Source organism: Pelophylax lessonae (assembly GCF_965119305.1).
Source record: "Pelophylax lessonae genome assembly, chromosome: 8".
Lineage (NCBI taxonomy): Eukaryota > Metazoa > Chordata > Amphibia > Anura > Ranidae > Pelophylax > Pelophylax lessonae.
In genome coordinates, this window is record NC_138775.1 from 169,278,961 (window position 1) to 169,298,458 (window position 19,498).

Sequence of the window (19,498 nt, forward strand, 5' to 3'; positions counted from 1 at the left end):
TGACAGAATTTTTCAGTGTGAGGGACAGTATGAGAGGCAAATGTGCAGTGAGTGGACTGTGGAGACTCACTGCTCCAGTGACTCACCTCCCACTCACAGGCAGGCTGCCACACAGCCACAGTGCCACTTTCTAAAGCCAGCCTGCTCCTCTGACTGCTGCAGTTTTCTTCTGGCAGTGTTAGTCCACAATCCACTCACTGCACATTTGCCTCTCATACCAACCTCACACTGTAAAATTCTGTCACCATGTCAGCCACACTGTCATTTTCAGGGGTGTGTGAGAACACACCCCTGAAAATGACAATGTGGCTGACATGCTGACAGAATTTTACAGTGTGTGAGGGACAGTATGGGAGGCAAATGTGCAGTGAGTGGACTGTGGAGACTCACTGCTCCAGTGACTCACCTCCCAGGCAGGCTGTCACAGTGCCACTGCTAAAACCGGCCTGCTCCTCTGACTGCTGGAGTTTTCTTCTTCTGGATGCTGTGGATATGCTGCTGCTCTCTGTCTCTGCTGCCGGCTGCCTTCACCTTGCCTCATCGCCTCCCTCACCGCCTCACCAAGCGATCATCGATTCAATGCAGAAGGCACTCCAGTCAGGCCACGCCCACGCCTGTCCATTCCGCGCGCGCTCTAGGCCTGGGCTGGGCCTGTGACTGGCTGGTGGTTCTTGTTGCTGGGCAGTTCACTCTCCTGCTCGTGACGTCATCCGCTGTGTGCTTTCCCCTCCGCCGGCCTGTTTGCAGAGAGAGGCGCCGCGAGCGGTGAGACTCTGCGGCTGCCTGCACTGCACTGTAAGCTCTGGCTACCCTGGTCCTGCAGGAGGTCGGAGGAGCAATGGGAACGGTGTTCCCGCTGTGGAAATAGTGCGGGGACGCCGTTCCCATGCGTTCCTGCAGGACTCGACCCCTGCCCTCACCCCTCTCTCCTGTTGAGAGCCGAGCCACAGCTCCCTGTGTCCATTCAGACACGGAGCCTCTGCCCGGCTCCGCCCCATTTCTCTTCTCATTGGCTGATTGAATTGAATTGACAGCAGCAAGATCCAATGGCGCCATGCTGCTGTCTTAGCCAATGAGGAGGGGAGTCCTGGGCAGCCGAGTCACTGCTGCAACATCGCTGGATCTAGATGGGGCTCAGGTAAGAATTAGGGGGGCTGCTGCCCACAGAAGGATTTTTATCTTAATGCATAAAAACACTTCCCTATACAACCACTTTAAACTTTGACAATAAAACCTGGAAGCAAATTGGTTTCTATGCAGAGCTGCACTAAATTTTGCACTCTCCAGTTTTAGTAAATCAATCCCATTGTGTTTTCTTCTAGAATATCCTTCGATTACAAAGAAAAAAAACCTTATATACAAAATGCTGAATATTACTTTACTTGAGCAACTTGTTGAGTAGCATGAAAGTGAACCTTTGTCTAGAAACCACTAAAAACATATACAAGTGAAAGCAGGAAGGGCCTAATACCAAACACATAGAAACAAAACACAGTTTGGCTGATACATAGGAAAGGAATTGCAATATGGTGGGACAAAGTGCAACATAATACATTCAAGGTGCACAAATTAAAGCCCAATTCCAGGAATTAGACAAATTCTTCCCTTGCATTGCCCCACCCTCCAGCACTGTTGGTTGAGTTTAGGTCTGCTCTTGTAGGCTCCCCTTGTCCGTGCAACCTCGCTAAGGTTTTTGCCCAGATTGCACGGTGTCCTCCCTAATGTACAATGCAGGGTTAATAACCCTGCATTGTTCCGAATGAGGCTAAAGGACTGTCCATAGCTAAGGGTGTAAGAGGGAAAGGAGGAGAGCGCTTGAGCCTGCTGGAGTGGGTGTAAAGCTGCCCATTGATTTTTTATTTTTTTTAGCCATTTTAACAGATTCTCCCATCCACACATTGGAGGTGGATGAATATATCCTCTCCGCTGCGTTATTGTATTAAGCACAATGTATTTAACGTACAATGCATTGTATATGAAAAATTTCCAACATTCCCATTCGAAAAAATTGTTAGATCAACATCTCTCTAGCGCAGTGGTTCTCAACTCCGGTCCTCAGGACCCACTAGCAGGCCAGGTTTGCAAGATAACTGAAATACATCCCAGGTGATATCATTTGCTGCTCAGTGATTGCAGTACTCTAGTCTGCATCTCCCCAAGGTAATACTTAAAATCTGGCCTGTTAGTGGGTCCTGAGGACTGGAGTTGAGAACCACTGCTCTACCGGGAACAGCCAAAGATGGATCAAAATTCAGCTTGTCCCTTCTGAACAGGCCACATTTCGATCCATCTATGGCCAGTTTGAGTAAAATGGCCTCTTCAGCTCCCCCTAGACCTAACAAGTATTTAACCCCTGCAGTGTGGAGACTACCCTACTGCAAGGGTAGATTGTGTCTACTTCTTATAGATGGGCTTTAAGGCTTTTATAGTGACAAAGATAATTGACATACTACTAAGAACAAAAGAGGAAGTGCATAATTGCAGATTTATCCTTCAAGCTTGCAATAAGCCTGTATTTGATCTTGGAGCTCTCCGGTAATCCCCTAATAACCTATTTAGTCAATACGTGTACTCTGTGAGTCGTAAAGGGCAAATATTGCCTTTATGCAGTCTAAGAGGAGCTTGGAAAGTTAGGTGAATTGTAAAAAAATAAAAAATAAACCTAAACTTGTAGCTGAGGAGCAGAATATAAATGTCATTTATGCCATCAGCATCAGAGAGTCTTGTGTTTTGTCCTTAAAATGTGATACGCAGAGGACATTCAATGTACCTTGTTCTAATACTCAGTTTTTTAATAGAACAAGTCGAATTTCTTTGCTGAAGGTGCAATATCTGTAACATCCATAGGAGGGCAGGATGAGATTACTCTTTCATTGGTGTTGAAATTTGCAGAATCCAGATGAACCTTGATAGAAAAGTATTACATATTATCTCAGTTATCATTTTCTGTGATTGTTCCATTGCTAGAAAGCATTTTAATGTTTTAAATACTTAACAGTCACTCTAAAAATAATGTTTTATGCGTTATACAGCAGATGTACATTTTTTTTGCAAACTATTTGCTCCATTTTTTTATTTTTTCATTTTAATTAGGATAAGGGTCAAACCACATAAAACGCATATATCAGTTTTTGATGGAAGCGAAACTAATCAAACCTACCGATTTATATATCCGTTTGGGACTATATTGATGAGATCTCTGCGTTACCTTTTGGGTCTGCATTCTAGCTGTGGCTATTAAAAGGGTTTTCCACTCTTCCGAGTTTATTTCTAGTTTGTATATATATATTTGTGAAGGATGCAATAGGAGGGGCTGGGAATTGCAAAGATGGATGAGAATCAAATCTCCCAAATGGACTGGAAAACAATTAGGTGATCTTACGGTGGTAATATTCTAGACGTATAAAAACCCAGAAGCAGATTTAGCTCGGCATGGTGCACCTGTAACAATTTTGCACCTGTAATTTGCATCAGTATCCCCCTGTAATATCATTTTTGGTGGACTGGCCTTTTAAAGGTGTGTAGCACCAACTTTTGGAAAATAGAAGGATAATAGGAGTTACCTATTGTGATGGAATACCTTAAATTGAAACTTCACTCTCTCAGTCAACAATCCTTATATTGCAATATCCTTATATTGCTAGCATTGGTAAATAGATAGGAATGTATATTATATTTATTTGTTTTAAACTTTTATTTTTTTTTCCGGTTATTTCTTGGTTTCCAGGCCTAAGCAAATTATGTTATACATCCCAGAAGTCTTAAGCAGAGGAGAAGGGGTTTTCTTAGCTAATCACACCCTCCTGTCTGCATGCCTGAGCTAAAGGCAGATGGATTCCAGGAAGTAAATGCTAAATAAATCCTCTTCCCTTACTTAAGATGGCCACGGCCAGAAATGCCAGGGAGGTGGTTTTCAAAGTGATTTGATAAAATAAAGCATGGAGACATAGATGGATGGGGGAGTTTGTTTTGAATATGAAAAATGAATTTACCACTTGCCGACTACCCCACGTACATATACTGCGGGACGGCGGCTTTTCTGCGCGAAATTACGTGCAGGCACGTGATTTCGCTCTTCCTGGTTTGCAATGACACAGCTTATTGGACACAGCGGGAGCCAATCACCCGGGACCCGTTGATCACTCCCGAGAGAAGCAGAATGGCGGTCTGCCTATGTAAACAAGGCAGATCTCCGTTCTGTGACAAGGGAAGACAGAGATCCTGTGTTTCTGCTAAGCAGGAACACGGATCTCTGACTTCCCATGGTTAAAGCATCACCCACACAATTAGAAAGCACTCCCTAGGAACACATTTAACCCTTTGATTACCCCTGATGTTAACCTCCTTCCCTGCCACTGTCATTAGTACAGTGACAGTGCATATTTTTTTTAGAACTGATCACTGTATTAGTGTCATTGGTTCCCACAAAGTGTACCTTAGTGTCGGATTTGTCTGCTGCAATGTCGCAGTCCCGATATATGATCGCCACCATTAATAGTAAAAAAAATAAATAAATAAAAATGCTGTAAAAATATCCAATCGTTTGTAGACGCTATAAGTTTTGCGCATACCAATCAATATACGCTTATTGGGATTTTTTTTTACCAAAAACAGCAGAACAAATATTGGCCTAAATTAATGAAGTGATTTGATTTTTTTAATTTTTTTATTGGATGTGTTTTAAAGCAGAAAGTAAAAAATATTGTTTTTTTTTTTTTCAAAACTGCCGGTCTTTTTATGTTTATAGTGTGAAAAATAAAAACCGCAGAGGTGATCAAATACCACCAAAATAAAGCTCTATTTGCGGGAAAAACATCAATTTTATTTTTGTACAGTGCCGCGCGACCGCGCAATTGTCAGTTTAAGTAACGCAGTTACTGCAAAAAAAAAAGTCCTGGTCATTAAGCCCTCCTTGAACCTTCTGGAGCTGAAGGTTAAATTGTGTTTTTGATTTGTGATACTCAGATACAGCGTAGTTCTGCTTTAATGAAAGATGAATGTAAAGATTGTTACATAAAAATGTATTTCCAAAATATTACTTGTAATACAAGGAAGTTTGTACCCCTCCTAATGTTGTACATGTATATGTATGTCATTTTGGCACACTTTGTTACATAGTTACATAGTTACATAGTTAGTGAGGTTGAAAAAAGACACAAGTCCATCCAGTTCAACCTATGATGTGTGTGTGTGTTTGCTTTTAACCGTACATTGTATACCCCTGTATGTTGTGGTCTTTAAGGTGTCCATCTAATAGTTTTTTGAAACTATCAATGCTCCCTGCTGATACGACTGCTTGTGGAAGAGAATTCCACATCCTTACCGCTCTTACAGTGAAGAACCCCTTACGCACTTTAAGGTTAAACCGCCTTTCCTCACGTTTTAGTGAGTGGCCACATGTCTTATTGTATCTCCTCTCTCTGAATAGTTTGTTCCTTATGCTAGGGTCGCCAGTACAGTATTTGTACATTGATATCATATCCCCCCTCAATCGTCTCTTCTCCAGAGAGAATAGGTTCAGTGCTTGTAGTCTTTCCTCATAGCTGATGTCCTCCATTCCCCTAATCATTTTTGTTGCCCTTCTCTGGACTTTCTCCAGTTCCAGCACATCCTTCCTGAGGACCGGTGCCCAGAACTGGACAGCATACTCCAGATGTGGCCGGACCATAGTCTTGTAGAGTGGAAGAATAATCTCTTTATTTCTGGAGTGAATCCCCTTTTTTATACAACCCAGTATTCTGTTGGCTTTGCTTGCGGCGGCTTGGCATTGCATGCCACTGCCAAGCCTGTTGTCTACCAGTACCCCCAGGTCCCTTTCCATCCTAGACTGACCCAGAGGTTCCCCCCCTAGTGAGTAGCTTGCTTTCTGGTTTCTGGCCCCCAAGTGCATTACTTTACATTTTTCAACATTAAATCTCATCTGCCATGTAGTTGCCCACCCCGTTATTTTGTTCAGGTCCGCTTGCAAGGTTTCCACATCCTGCATAGAAGATATTGGCAAGCCTAATTTAGTATCTGCAAATACTGAGATTGTACTAGATATCCCCTCCTCTAGATCATTTATGAATAAATTAAACAGGATTGGTCCCAGGACAGAACCCTGGGGGACCCCACTTTCCACACCCGCCCAGTCCGAGTACTCCCCATTAATCACCACCCTCTGTACTCTCCCCTGGAGCCAGTTCTCTATCCAGGTACTCACCTTATGGTCCATACCTACCTGCCTTAGTTTGTACAGTAAGCGTTTGTGGGGAACGGTGTCAAAGGCCTTTGCAAAGTCCAGATACACCACATCCACAGGCCTACCTTTATCTAGGTGGCAGCTCACTTCATCGTAGAAGGTTAATAGATTGGTTTGGCACAAACGATTTTTCATGAATCCATGCTGATTACTACTTATAATACCGTTTTCATTACTAAAGTCTTGTATGTGATCCCTTATCATCCCCTCCAAAATTTTGCAGACTACTGATGTTAGGCTGACCGGCCTATAGTTACCCGGGATATATCTCGGCCCCTTTTTAAATATTGGTACCACGTTGGCTTTTTTCCAATCAGCTGGCACCATACCCGTCTGTAAACTATCCTTAAAGATCAAGAATAATGGTCTGGCAATCACCTGGCTGAGCTCATTAAGAACCCTCGGGTGCAAGCCATCCGATCCCGGGGATTTATTTATGTTAAGTTTCTCTAGTTTAGCTCTAAGTCTATCCTCTGTTAGCCATGGCGGCACTTCCTGAGGTGTATTATTTAGTTCGGCCTTACAAGCAAGGTTCGTGTAGCCCCCCGATTCCTTTGTGAAGACTGAAGAAAAGAAATTATTTAACACTTCCGCCTTTTCTCTGTCCTCTGTGGCCATTTTTCCTTTATCATCTTTTATGGGGCCAATGTGCTCTGGCCTCGCTTTCCTACTGTTTATATACTTAAAGAACTTCTTGGGGTTCTTTTTACTCTCCTCCGCTATATGTCTCTCGTGTTCTATTTTAGCCGCCCTGATTTCGTCTTTACATTTCTTATTACACTCTTTGTAGTGCTTAAATGCTGCCAATGACCCCTCAGTCTTGTATTTTTCGAAGGCCTTTTCTATAGCTCTAATATACATTTTTATGTTGGAGTTTAGCCACCCAGGGTTTAGTTTTGCTCTTTTAAATTTATTTCCCTGTGGAATGCACTGGCCCACCCCCTTGTTAAGTATGCTCTTGAAGCACTCCCATTTTTCCTCCGTGTTCTTTGTTCCCAGGGTTCTATCCCATTTGATATTTTCTAGCAGCGAGCGCAGTTTAGGGAAATTGGCTCTTTTGAAATTCAGTGTCCTTATTTTACCCTTGTGCTTCCTATTACTGTAATTAATACTGAAACCAATTGACCTATGGTCACTGTTCCCTAAGTTGTCCCGTATTTCTATATCCGTGAGCAGGTCTGTATTGTTGGTAATCAGTAGGTCAAGTACCGCATTGTTTCTTGTCGGTGCATTCACCATCTGACCCATGAAATTGTCCTGCAAAACATTTAGGAACTGCCGAGTCTTGGCTGAATGCGCGGTTCCTTCTGCCCAGTCTATATCTGGATAATTAAAGTCCCCCATTATAATGACATTTCCCATCCTTGCTGCCAATCCTATCTGTAACATGAGGTCCGCCTCCCCCTCCTCCCTCAGGTTGGGGGGCCTATAGCATACGCCCAATATTACCTTACCCACCGTGCCTTTCCTTTGAAGCTCTACCCATAGGGATTCTGCCTCGTCCATAGTTCCATTATTAATATCATCCCTCATATTTACCTGTATACTGTTCTTAATATACAAACATATCCCTCCCCCTTTTTTACCTTCTCTATCTCTGCGATAAATCACTTTGTGATTCTAAAGTAGGAATTTAATGGACTTTATTATGTTCTTGGATTATTTGCAACAGTTAGTGGAGTTAATAGATGAAGCGATGTCAATGGGAATGAGTCATGAAAGGGCTGGAAAGAGTGAGAAGGATTCTAGCAGGGGCCTGCAAGGTTGGCAGCCATACACCAGCTTATGAAAATGCTGAAAGTCAAGTTTCAGAGGGGACTGTTCTCTTTTCAGGAGTGAAATAGGACTGTCAGAATGATTTCCAAGGTGAAGGTTTCACTTGGTCAGACAGGAATAGAAACTCTTGGAGCAGAGATACTTCTGAACTCATCAAACTCAGCATTTGATCATATGAAGAAAGGCAATACAACATTGTCATTGCAGCTCTGACAACTTTTAAGTATAGCTAAAAAAAAAGTTTAGAGTAAGAGTACAGTTCTTCTTCTATTGAGAAATGTACAATATAAAATGCTTCTAGAATATTACCCAAACTGAATGCTATGCAGTGAATGTGACATTCACCAAGCATTCAGTGGTGTAGAATCAATCACTATCATTTGAACATGATCATTCTTCTGTTAAAGCCTGAACTTTAGGAATTTTGTAAAAGATTCAAACTTGCAGTGTGTCACATCCCCCCCCCCTCACTGTGCAAGAGTTAAATGCTCATTATGTCTAGGGGTGCACAGAAAAGTAAATACTCACCTTACTCCTTGTACCAGCAGAGTTCCTCCAGTGTTGTAATGTGTCTCCCACAGCCTCCTCTGTAAGCTGCATCTCCCTCCAGGCATATTTGTATGTCCCTTTATTGTATGTGATGATGCAGAGGCTTTGCCCACATACTTCAGGCAGAGGACTAGGATTAACACTGAGGGAATCAGCGCTGATGTCATCCATTGGGTAAAATGCTGGGCAGGCACACTGAAAAAACACACATTACCAGTCCCTGCGCAGATCCTGGAGATTGATTCTCAAGCTGGGGAATCTTGTAATATGGCCTGTGGTGAAACACATGAATGAAGCGTGGCAGCTCTCCTAACCCTCCATGGGATATGAGGCAAAGAAGCTGTACAAAAAATAAAGGAACAGAGCACACACCGCCCTAGTGTAACACCATTTATTTGAAGTTAATAGAAGCCATAAAAACAGGTACTCACTAACAGATAGGAAGTCATGCATGGAAATAAATATCCCCCGATGATGTTTACAGGGCTCTCTCCTAGCCTCGGCGGCTCAGCTGTTCGTCCTGCACTGATCAGTGAGTATCGTACGGCTAAGCCAACCACCTTGGATTACTCAAGGAGATTCGATGTGGTGCGCCTGCGCACGGTCCAGCCGCCGCCGCACACTCTCCAGGAGACGGATGCTATAGCCGCTCAGAGAATCCTTCTACTCTCGCCACCCATAGTATACCTATCAATGGCCTCATCAATGTGCTCCTCACGGTACCCTTTTTCTAAAAATCTTCTCTTAAATATATCAGCCTGCACCAGGTACTCTGAGACTTCTGTACAATTCCTACGCAACCTACAAGATTGGCTAATTTTTATTAGATATATACAATTCATGGATATATTATATATGTACAATTCATGGATATATATGAATGTTTGGATATTATTGCCCCTGTTTACAGGCTCTCTATTGTCATGTCCCTTTAAGAAATAGTGAGGGGAGGAGCCGCTATATTGTTATATAAATGAGGGCAAAGGATCTCTGGGGTGTTGAGACCTGAAGAAGGAGGCCACGCCTCCGAAACGTTGTCCTTAGCAACCCCATGCAAGTCATGCTCTGGGTCCCGATCGGGGAGTCTCCCTCTGCTTAACCGCATTGTCAGTTTCTCTGAGCGGCTACAGCATCCGGCTCCTGGAGAGTGTGCGGCGGCGGCTGGACCGTGCGCAGGCGCACCACATCGAGTCTCCTTGAGTAATCCGAGGTGGTTGGCTTAGCCGTACGATACTCACTGATCAGTGCAGGACGAACAGCTGAGCTGCCGAGGCTAGGAGGAGAGAGCCCTGTAAAAATCATCGGGGGATATTTATTTCCATGCATGACTTCCTATCTGTTTGTGAGTACCTGTTTTTATGGCTTCTATTAACTTCAAATAAATGGTGTTACACTAGGGCGATGTGCGCTCTGTTCCTTTATTTTTTGGGCAGGCACACTCCATGCTCTTTTTCCCACTATTCAGTCTGGATGAAGCATCATCCTACTATGGGAAGCTCCTGTCTCTAGTCCATTCGACTGCCCACTTTTGGCCACCTGAAACCCTCATCGACACCCGCTTCCTGGGTTTGTGAGTACTTGTGTCCTTGCCTAGCTGCATACTGCTGTGCAGACGCATCATGTCTTTGCTATGACACCAGGGGCAGTCCCCTTGCCTTGGGTGACCTCATCCTATATTGTCCTAGTGGTTTGGAAGGGGTTTACCTGGTATCCCAATAAGGAACTAACCATGAAAATCTAGAACCTGTGACCCCTATTATCAAAGGATCATCTACCTCAGAGTCTAACTTAGCTTCATTAATTGCAAGCCCTATGTCCACACAGACCTGATTTTCCCTTTGGACTTCCTATCGGATGCATGGACCACCCAAGAGGGCGTTGCGTGTCCGCAATTTTAAGGAAATCACTATTAGGCAGTTGAACTGTCACTTAAAATCCAAATTTACTTAAGCTGGTTTAGCTCTCAATCCTAAATTAGAAATCATTTTAACAGACTGTATCATAATCATTTGATTCCATTAAGCTGGATCTCATTATTTCTGGGGTAAGTCCACGTTCCATGGAGAGGCGAGAGCAGTTGTCTGGAGCTTTGTGTTTCAGTTGTGATGGCTTGTTGGAATCATCAAACAGATGTCTGGCATATGACTCATGTCTGTAAATATGTACAGGAAACTCTGGCTGCATGCTTGGGAGTCTTTCAAAGAGCCTCTGAATTGGTTACTCTTCAAGACATGTTGTTTGTTCTGACTTGCTTTTAACACCGTCATCAGAGATGTCCTGGGTGGCCAAAGTACACTTTATGAACCTATCTCTCATTTCAGCTGCAGGGCTCAAAGCCAGAGGTCATCCAGCCCTGCTGGTAACCCTTCTGCGTGAAGTAGGCAGCTACTTGCATATTGAGATGGGTCCTTGGATAAAGTGTATCTTCAGAATTCAGGGATCCTAGTTAGGCCCATGAAGCTTACAGGCTACATTTTTGGCATCTTTTTCAGCTTCCCCTTACCCTTTTTCTGGTTTTACTATACCCAGCGGTATCTTTGCCCAGGTCTTTCTAGGTCTTCCACACCCTGGGACCCCGATTTCTTACTTTTGTCTGCTGTAGAGGTGGCTTCACAGTCCTCCCATCTTAAATGCTTCTTTCTTTGGTTTGGTTGCACTTCTCAGGTTGCTTCCCCTTCCCAAAGGGATCTTGTAACCTGTGCATGTAGAGGGCTCAGGAGAAGGATGATATTCCTTACTTTACCCCTAGGGTAGCTAAACCCAACTGCTCCATCCTAGTAAGAAGACAGGATGGAGAATGGAAAACTGTTAGAAGATTTTGGGCCAAACTTCACTTCAAAAATAACCTACTGGTAAGAAAGTAATAAAGCATCTTTTTTTTATAAAGCTGATTTGTTATGTAATAGTAATTAGGGACTGCATAGGGTATTTTTTGATAAAAGTGACCTAACCCTTAAAAATGGGTTGTAAACCTCTGATATGAAAAAATTAACAAAGCATATGTTTCTATAGTGTGTACATGCCTCAATCCAAAGCATTCAGTCTCATTTCTCTCAAAAGTAGTTTATATTGTTGCAGCTGCAATGCTTTGCTTCCCTGCATGGCAAAAATTGTACAGAATGTTGTGTTTGATAGGCAGTACTACCTCCAACTGCAACCTCTTCAAATGAATGAAGCTGTGCAGCAACTGACAAGCCGAATGCTTAAAGCGATTGTATACCCACCTAAAAAAAAAAAACCCCCCGCAGGAGAAAGGCATAATGAGCTAGTATGCATCGCATACTAGCTCATTATGAAATACTTACCTTAAAACTAAGCCATGACATGGTCACCCGATCACCGCTGAGGGAGCCTTCATGTTCCCTCTGCGTCTCTTCCTGGTTCGGCAGGTCCGGCGATATGAGTGGCCCGAGCCCCGATGACGTCACTCCCGCGCAAGGATCTGGCAAAGAGCTCTGAAGGTCCGCCGGACCTTCAGAGCGCATGCGCCGCTGTTTGCAGAGGCTACATGCAGGACAAATATCTCCTAAGCCTTGCAGGTTTAGGAGATAATAATTATACCTACAGGTAAGCCTTATTATAGGCTTACCTGTAGGTAAAAGGTAAAAAGTGGAGTATACTACCACTTTAAAGTAGTTGTTAAGGGTAAAGGTTTTTCACCTTAATGCAGGGATGTCCAACCTTTTGACCTTTTTAGCAACATTGAGAGAACAGAAATTATATTGGGCCAAACATACAATACACTAACAGTAGGGGTAGCTGATGAATAGAAAAAGTTGGGCAGATCACTGATATAACTAATGTACCTATCTGAGTAATAACATTTCATTTTTTATTATAAAAGTAAAAGACGGAAACATAAAAACAGTGTGATATTTGACCCTGTTTTTGATAAACCAACACATCAATATCTGGTTTGATGGAAGTAGTAGCAACTCTAAGTGAATTCTCAAGGTGCTTATGAGATATTTTGGTTCTAATTTTGCTCTTTGTGTGCTTCATCTTTAAGTATAGTTGCTCTCAAATGTAGTTGCTGGCGAAAACTGATGACATGAATAAGGCGCGGAGAGTGGGATATTTCTCTTTGGGAAGATTACCCTTATAATAGTCCAGTAAGGAAACACACAGACACACCCTTAAATTTGGCTTAAGCTTGGGATGGAGCTGCAGCCAATATAAACAGACAGAAAAGTATGGTTTTATCACCTAACAAGAACAGTGACCCAAACAGGACACAGTGCTCCATGTATTAGGTCCCCGGGACGGAATTTGTAATTTCTATTGGTAGTTCTTGAAACACTAACCCTTAACCTCAGCTTCCTAACTCTTGGCTCTAGCCAATCCTTTTGCCTGATTAATTAACTTCTTCAGGACCTTACTTACCTTATTGGGTGCTGAATCTATGTGCACCAAGAGCTTTTAGATCTGAGTCAAGATCTCAGGGCTGATAATTCGTGTATAGAGTTTTTGAAGCAAAGGATTTAGAAAGAGTGAATTAGGGGGGGGGGTGGCTGGTATTGCCAAATCATCCTCAACTCATTCACCAAAAATCTGCATGAGGTCTCCAATCTGCATTGTCAAGATTGTATAGTATACATTTTCTACACTGCGACCCAAAAGACCCATGTGTGAGCCGCTCAGGCTCTCAGAAGGGATAAAAAATCCTCAATGTCCACTCCTATGAGTGCCAGTCTGGGAGGGAGCTTGTCCCGGTTCCTGTATTTACTGGGTATGAAAAAGATTTCCTTAGCTACACATCTGAAAGATCCCTCTGATCAATGTTTTAGTGGCAACCTCAGCCTGGACTCCGACCAGGCCATGCCCCCATCGCGTTTCGCTCAGCCCCTCGGAGCTTTGTCATTACTAAGCTCCGAGGGGCAGAGCGAAACGTGTTGGGTGTGTGGCCTGATTGGAGTCCAGGCTGAGGCTGCCACTAACACATTGATCAGAGGGATCATTCAGATGCACGGGTATGGTAGACCTTTTTCATATATATTCCATATTTACATTTTTCTTTTTACAAGCAGTTGAACAATTCAGCACCTGTGCAATTCTGTGTATATTATTTGCATGTTGTTTTATTGACATATGTACTTTTATCTATAGAATCAGCCCTTAATACAGTATGGAAGACCGAAGGTGGACTGCGAGATAAAGTTTAGCACATTGGATAAACGCACAAGGCAGGACAGGTAAAATATCATTTATGTGGATGCCTTGTTCCTTAAAAAAAAAAAACAATTTAGTATCAATTTACAATGATTACATGGTCAAAGGTCAGTTAAAATTAGGAACATTTTGACCCACTGACAGTTATACCTTAATGAATAACTGATATGTCTAACATCAGTGACATGTTTGCCTGGTGTGCGTATTGAACACAGCAACTCAGTGACAGTGATATGTTTACTAAGCTACAAGGTCAGGCCCACATGGGGATAAAGTGACCAGTGACATGTTTACTGGGTCATGCGGTCACCTCTAAAGAGGAAGCAAATGGCTTGGTAAAATCAATGTCATTTTCTGAGTATTGAATCCACATAATGCTGATGTGGGAATTTTATATTCTTTTAAAGGTATATATTCCTGTTTGATTTGGCCGTTATTGTGTGCAAAAGAAGAGGGGACAACTATGAAATGAAGGAGATAATTGATCTTCAAAAGTACAAAGTAACCAATAATCCAACTACTGACAAGGAGAACAGAAAGGTATGTTATGGAAGGGATGGGTGGTCTATAGAAAGAGAACATAACGGAAGAAAAGGGGCTTAAAATGAATTTGAATTTCTTTGAAAACTCATTTTTTGTTAGCAGAAGAGCTGTGAAAAGGGGGAAGGTTGTTTAAAACAGGGAAGAGCAAAAATGTCAAAATAAGGTATTGAAATACCAGCTAATTTGTGCCAATTACCAGCAAATGTCTCTGGGTAATCTTTAATGGGAACTAGAATTTTTTGTCCGTTTTACTTATTTTTTGAGGCTGTATTTAGACCTGTGTGCTGTCAGTACCATGCACTAAAACGCAAGTTCTACTCCAGTGCACTCTGCCATGATATACTTTAAAACCTTTGTATCGCTAGCTTTGTTGAAGAATGTTGTCTCCACAGATGGTGTGTTTTTTACAAACACATAGCACGTGATATATTTTATATTAAAGTGGTTTACAAGCTCCATGCCAGTGCTCTCTGAGTTTCTGTTATTTGATCCACCCAAGTAAGCCAGTTGGCATAGATGTAAATTAGCATTTCAAGGCTAGGTTTACCTTTTGCAAAAAAAATAATAATAAATGCACAAATATTTGCAGAAAATATGTGCATTTCTTATATTTTTACAAATGAGCCTGCAAAGCATTGCAACCATGATCAATGAGTGCAATGCCAGTCTCCAGCAGACTTTTATAGCCCTCATTCACATTAAATGCGGCTTTGAAATGATGTGACTTAATCTGAAATCGCACAAATTCAAAGCCACATGTCATTGCGACTTTGGGTGCGACTTTAAAGACATCTGTGAAGTCATGATTAAATAAAAGATGCCTGGAAAAACTGGGCAAAATGGTTGGAATCGACAAATGTTCCCCTGTTACAAACACTACATGATATGACATATGTAAAATTCATCTGAAACACTTAATGTCTCATCTCCCAAAGTTTATTATTGGACGACCATGTTGAATCTGTGTATCGTATCACTCATTTGTTTCACTTTCATCGTTTATTTTTCTTTCTTTTATCCTCTTTTTCTTTTGTAATTTGTTCCATTGTTCTTCTAAGTTACCTACATAGCATTATATCCATCCAGAAACCGTTCAGATGGTTTGTAACCATATATCGTCTGTGTATTTGTATACATATGTACTATCCTTTATGACTTCAATAAAAACAAATTGAAATAGAGACATCTGTGCGGCTTCAGGCACAGATGTGTATTCAAGTCGCACGCGAAAACGCCAAAAGTGGTGCAGAAACTTTTGTTTGAAATCGATGTGACACTGCAAATCAATTTAAACATGGCTATTGCCGAGAATAGGGTGCGACCTCTCAAATCACATGACAAGTCGCTCCAATGTGAATGAGTGCTCAGTTGGAGAAGAGGGGGAAGTGTCACTTGGAGAAGAGGGGGAAGTGTCACTTGGAGAACAGGGGGAAGTGTCACTTGGAGAACAGGGGGAAGTGTCACTTGAAAACTGGACTACTACTAGTGATCATCACACTTGTGTTCAGTTGAGAACTACAAGTTTGTCTGCCCCCAATGGAAGACAGGACTTTTAGTTTATTGATTTACAGATCTCTGGGAATGAATAATGCAGGTGTGCGGGTGGAGCCCATTATGAAGGGACTCTGCTCATTAATAACCACCTTTTTGCAGGTTTCTTGAGATTTCTGTATGTCCAAGGAACTGCTGGAAGGGTCAACCAGGTTAGGAATGATAAATAAAGGGTACATTTTCAAACAGGGGTGATATCATTATAGCCAGTGTAAAGAGTTTATACTCTGCCCACATCATTATGGTATATCTTTTGAAACATATTAGGAGAGATTTACTAAAACTGAAGGATACAAAAGCTGGTGCAGATAAACCAATCAGCTTCCAGGTTTACGCCCCCATTCACACTGCTTCGACTTGTCATGCAGTTTGACAGTTCTAAATCTTATGACAAGTCGCACCTTATTTGTAGCTATGGAACCATTCAAATCAGTGAAACTCTGACTTGCACTATTTTGGGGATTTCATGTGCAACCCTCACATGAAATCGCACTAATTGGCAGCTTTGAAATCGTGCTGAAGTAGTGCAATTTTAAAGCTGCATTCAGTGTGAACGGGGGCCTTTTGTCCAAGCTTAATTGAACAAGCTGGAGTTAGCTGACTGGCTACCATGCACAGCTGTACCATATTCTAAATGCTCTCGTTTTAGTAAATCTCCTCCATTGTTTTCCTTTTAGAACCCTATTTTTCTATTGATATTTGTTTACCTGCATTTGTAATATCAGTATGATCCTATAATTGTCAGGCATTTGAAATGTATATTTTACATCTTTTTTTGCAGTGGTCTTATGGCTTTTATCTTACACATGTCCAAGGGCAAAATGGCTTTGAGTTTTATTGCAAGACCAGAGACTTGAAAAAGAGACTGCTGGAACAGTTTGCAATGGCCCTGTAAGTTTTTAAATATATTGTAAATGTGTGTTATTTAACCAGGTATAAGATCTCCTTGCATTTTTTTTAAAGAAAAAGCTGCTGTAATATTATGACCTCCAGGTTCCTTAACATAAATGGTCAATTTGTGAGACCATAGGGGAAGAGGCAGGGGAAGGACCCAAACACCTCTATTTCTGGCTTACCAGCAGTTGGACACATTTCTGTTCACTTCTATCTTTGTTAAAGCTGGCCATACATTATAAAATTTCCTCTGCAGCAAATATATCTTTAAGATGTCGGCCTGGTTGGCGCAGACAGGCACACATCCTGGCAGCACAATGATCACCTTGGCAGGATGGTCAGCATTCATACTAAAAGATGCTATTCAATAAAAATAAATAGTGGAGCTGCGCTAATCAAATATAAAATGATAAGTGTGAACATAAGTAAGTGCCAGTGTGCTGGTAATTTCCAATAGGTTGCTTATGAACCACAAAACACAAAGGGGAGTACAAAAATTTTTTAAATATACACCATCAAAAATGAATAAGTGATATACACTGTGACAATGTGAAAAATAAATAAACAATATAGTCCAATACTGTGGAGTGAGTCAATACACTCTTTCCGTAGAAATCAAGCAAAGTGAATAATGTAATGCATCTTGTGGAAATGATGCATTCAATATTTCTGGAGGGGTGAATCATATAAAACCCAGCACCAAATGGTAAGCAGAGACAGGGTAAAACTTCTGGGTTCTCTACACCCTTACCATACTGCTGTAAGGTAACAGCTTGAAGTAAAATCCTCTGACGGTTCAAGAGCAATCTTTGGGTGTTATCTCTGGCTTAGGTATGAGCAGTATATAGGAAGAGAAAACTCCATATGGTGTAGTATATAATGATTAGTTTATTGTAAAAAATTAAATAAACTCACATTTCTGTAAACATTAGTCGGCTTCTCAGTATACAGATGACCTCCGATGCATCTGCCGGCCACACTTCTGGGTTTGCCTATCTTTTACGTCCCGACGCGTATCGTCATGGTCTCGTGACTTCCTCAGGGGACTAAAAGAGATATGCACACTTGTGCAATAGGGATGCTGTTTGCCAGCAAACCATGGAACCAGGGTTTGAGGAACCAGGGCCTCTTATTACTCTACAAAGCCTCTGGGCTCTAGATCCCATGATAGAATTTAGCAATCTGGAGAAAACCGCAAAGCCAGGTCTGAAGAAGGAGCTGGAGGCTCTGAGCACGTAGTCTCACACACATCCGGGTCTCTTTTCCTTCTGGTCATGTCGCATACGCTGGTGCTTTCCACGCTGGCTGGCGTAGACATCCTGGACTCTCGGGGGGGTCTATGCCTATCTTCACCAGCACCAACAGTCCGGACCACTAGCTGTGCCTGCAGGGCAGAGGCAAGCAGCTGTTACTGAGCTTTCAGATGTGCACACTTTTACCTTACTTTTGTAAGAGTTTTTAATCAATGGTTAATAAACCCTCTTATCTTCATCCTGCACTTAGGTAGCGCCTCTCCCCCTCTTTCTTTTTCAGTCACCAGTATCACATACTTAAAAATGCAATACCTTTAAAGGATGTTAACTTAGTTGAATAACTGAGGAATTTTTATGACCCAAAAAAACAAACAATACTTAAAAATGCAATACCTTTAAAGGATGTTAACTTAGTTGAATAACTGAGGAATTTTTATGACCCAAAAAAACAAACAAATAAGGTCCATATTATGTGCCACAACACCAATCTGTAGTTTACTGGTGCCTGAAAATAGGGGGAAAAAAATTACCGATATCTACATCATCATCGTCATCAGTACCCCCTTTTTAGAGAAGCCTTCATGCATACTCTCAGACATATGTACACTACTACAGTTATTTAATGCTTGTTTTGGTGCAGTCTTGTAAGATTTACAGTATGCATTCCAATCCTAATAAATAAAGCAGTATGTTTTAATTTACAGTAGATAAATATTGAAAGTAGTAATATAAATGTGGACAAAGATGAAGGTATAATTTAATCTATGTTGTAATTTTGCATGTATTGACGTAAATGAGTCTAAATCTATGTGGATGATCTAATTTGAATTGAAATATTGCAGTATGTTTTGTTAATTTACAGTAGATAAATATTGAAAGTAACAATATAAATGTGGACAAAGATTAAGCTGTAATTTATTGTGCGTGATAGATTTGCCTGTATGAAAATAAATTAGTCTAAATCATTGTGGATGATCCTGTTTAATTCAACCAACCCTGATATGGCACAGTACAAGTGTATTCACCATCGGAGATGTAGACTCTGCTTGGAGTGGCTTCTTTCCCTGAGAGTGGACTCCCTAACAGGAGTTTGGGCTTGGTTGCAGGCTACCTCCATATTATTTCACAGGTACTCACTGATGCAGAGGAGGGTAGGTGTCAAGATGACAAGAATCTGGAAAGTGGGAGGCACTGGGCAGCTTGAAGCAGAGGAGAATCAGGAGGCTGTGGGTCACAGGATGGTGCAGCTGACGTTCAGATTGTAGGTGCTGAAACTGCGGATGCTAAAATGGTGCAGAGGACAATACAAGAGCAGTGCAGGCTGAGGCTGTGGATGCTGCAAAGACTGCGAGAGCAGCTTAGGTACCACGAAAGCTGCGGGTGCAGTGAGTACTGTGGATGCCCCTGGGGTTCAACTGAGATGATGCAGAAACTGAGAAAGCTGAGAGGCAGTGGGTGAAGCAATGGTGCTGCAGATTATGGATGAACTTGGGGTGCAGCAGAGATGCAGCGAAGACTGCAA

At 41.9% G+C, this 19,498-nt stretch overlaps 1 protein-coding gene across 1 annotated transcript in view; it reads left to right on the forward strand.

Moving 5' to 3' along the window:
• VAV3 (vav guanine nucleotide exchange factor 3) overlaps positions 1 to 19,498 on the forward strand; it is a gene marked incomplete at its 5' end in the record, with an annotated part of 390,664 nt that overhangs the window by 224,396 nt on the left and 146,770 nt on the right. The window contains 3 exons of the mRNA XM_082265799.1: positions 13,673 to 13,758; positions 14,143 to 14,275; positions 16,611 to 16,720. Of these exons, the coding sequence (XP_082121925.1) occupies positions 13,673 to 13,758; positions 14,143 to 14,275; positions 16,611 to 16,720 (329 nt within the window). The remainder of the gene's footprint in view (positions 1 to 13,672; positions 13,759 to 14,142; positions 14,276 to 16,610; positions 16,721 to 19,498) is intronic.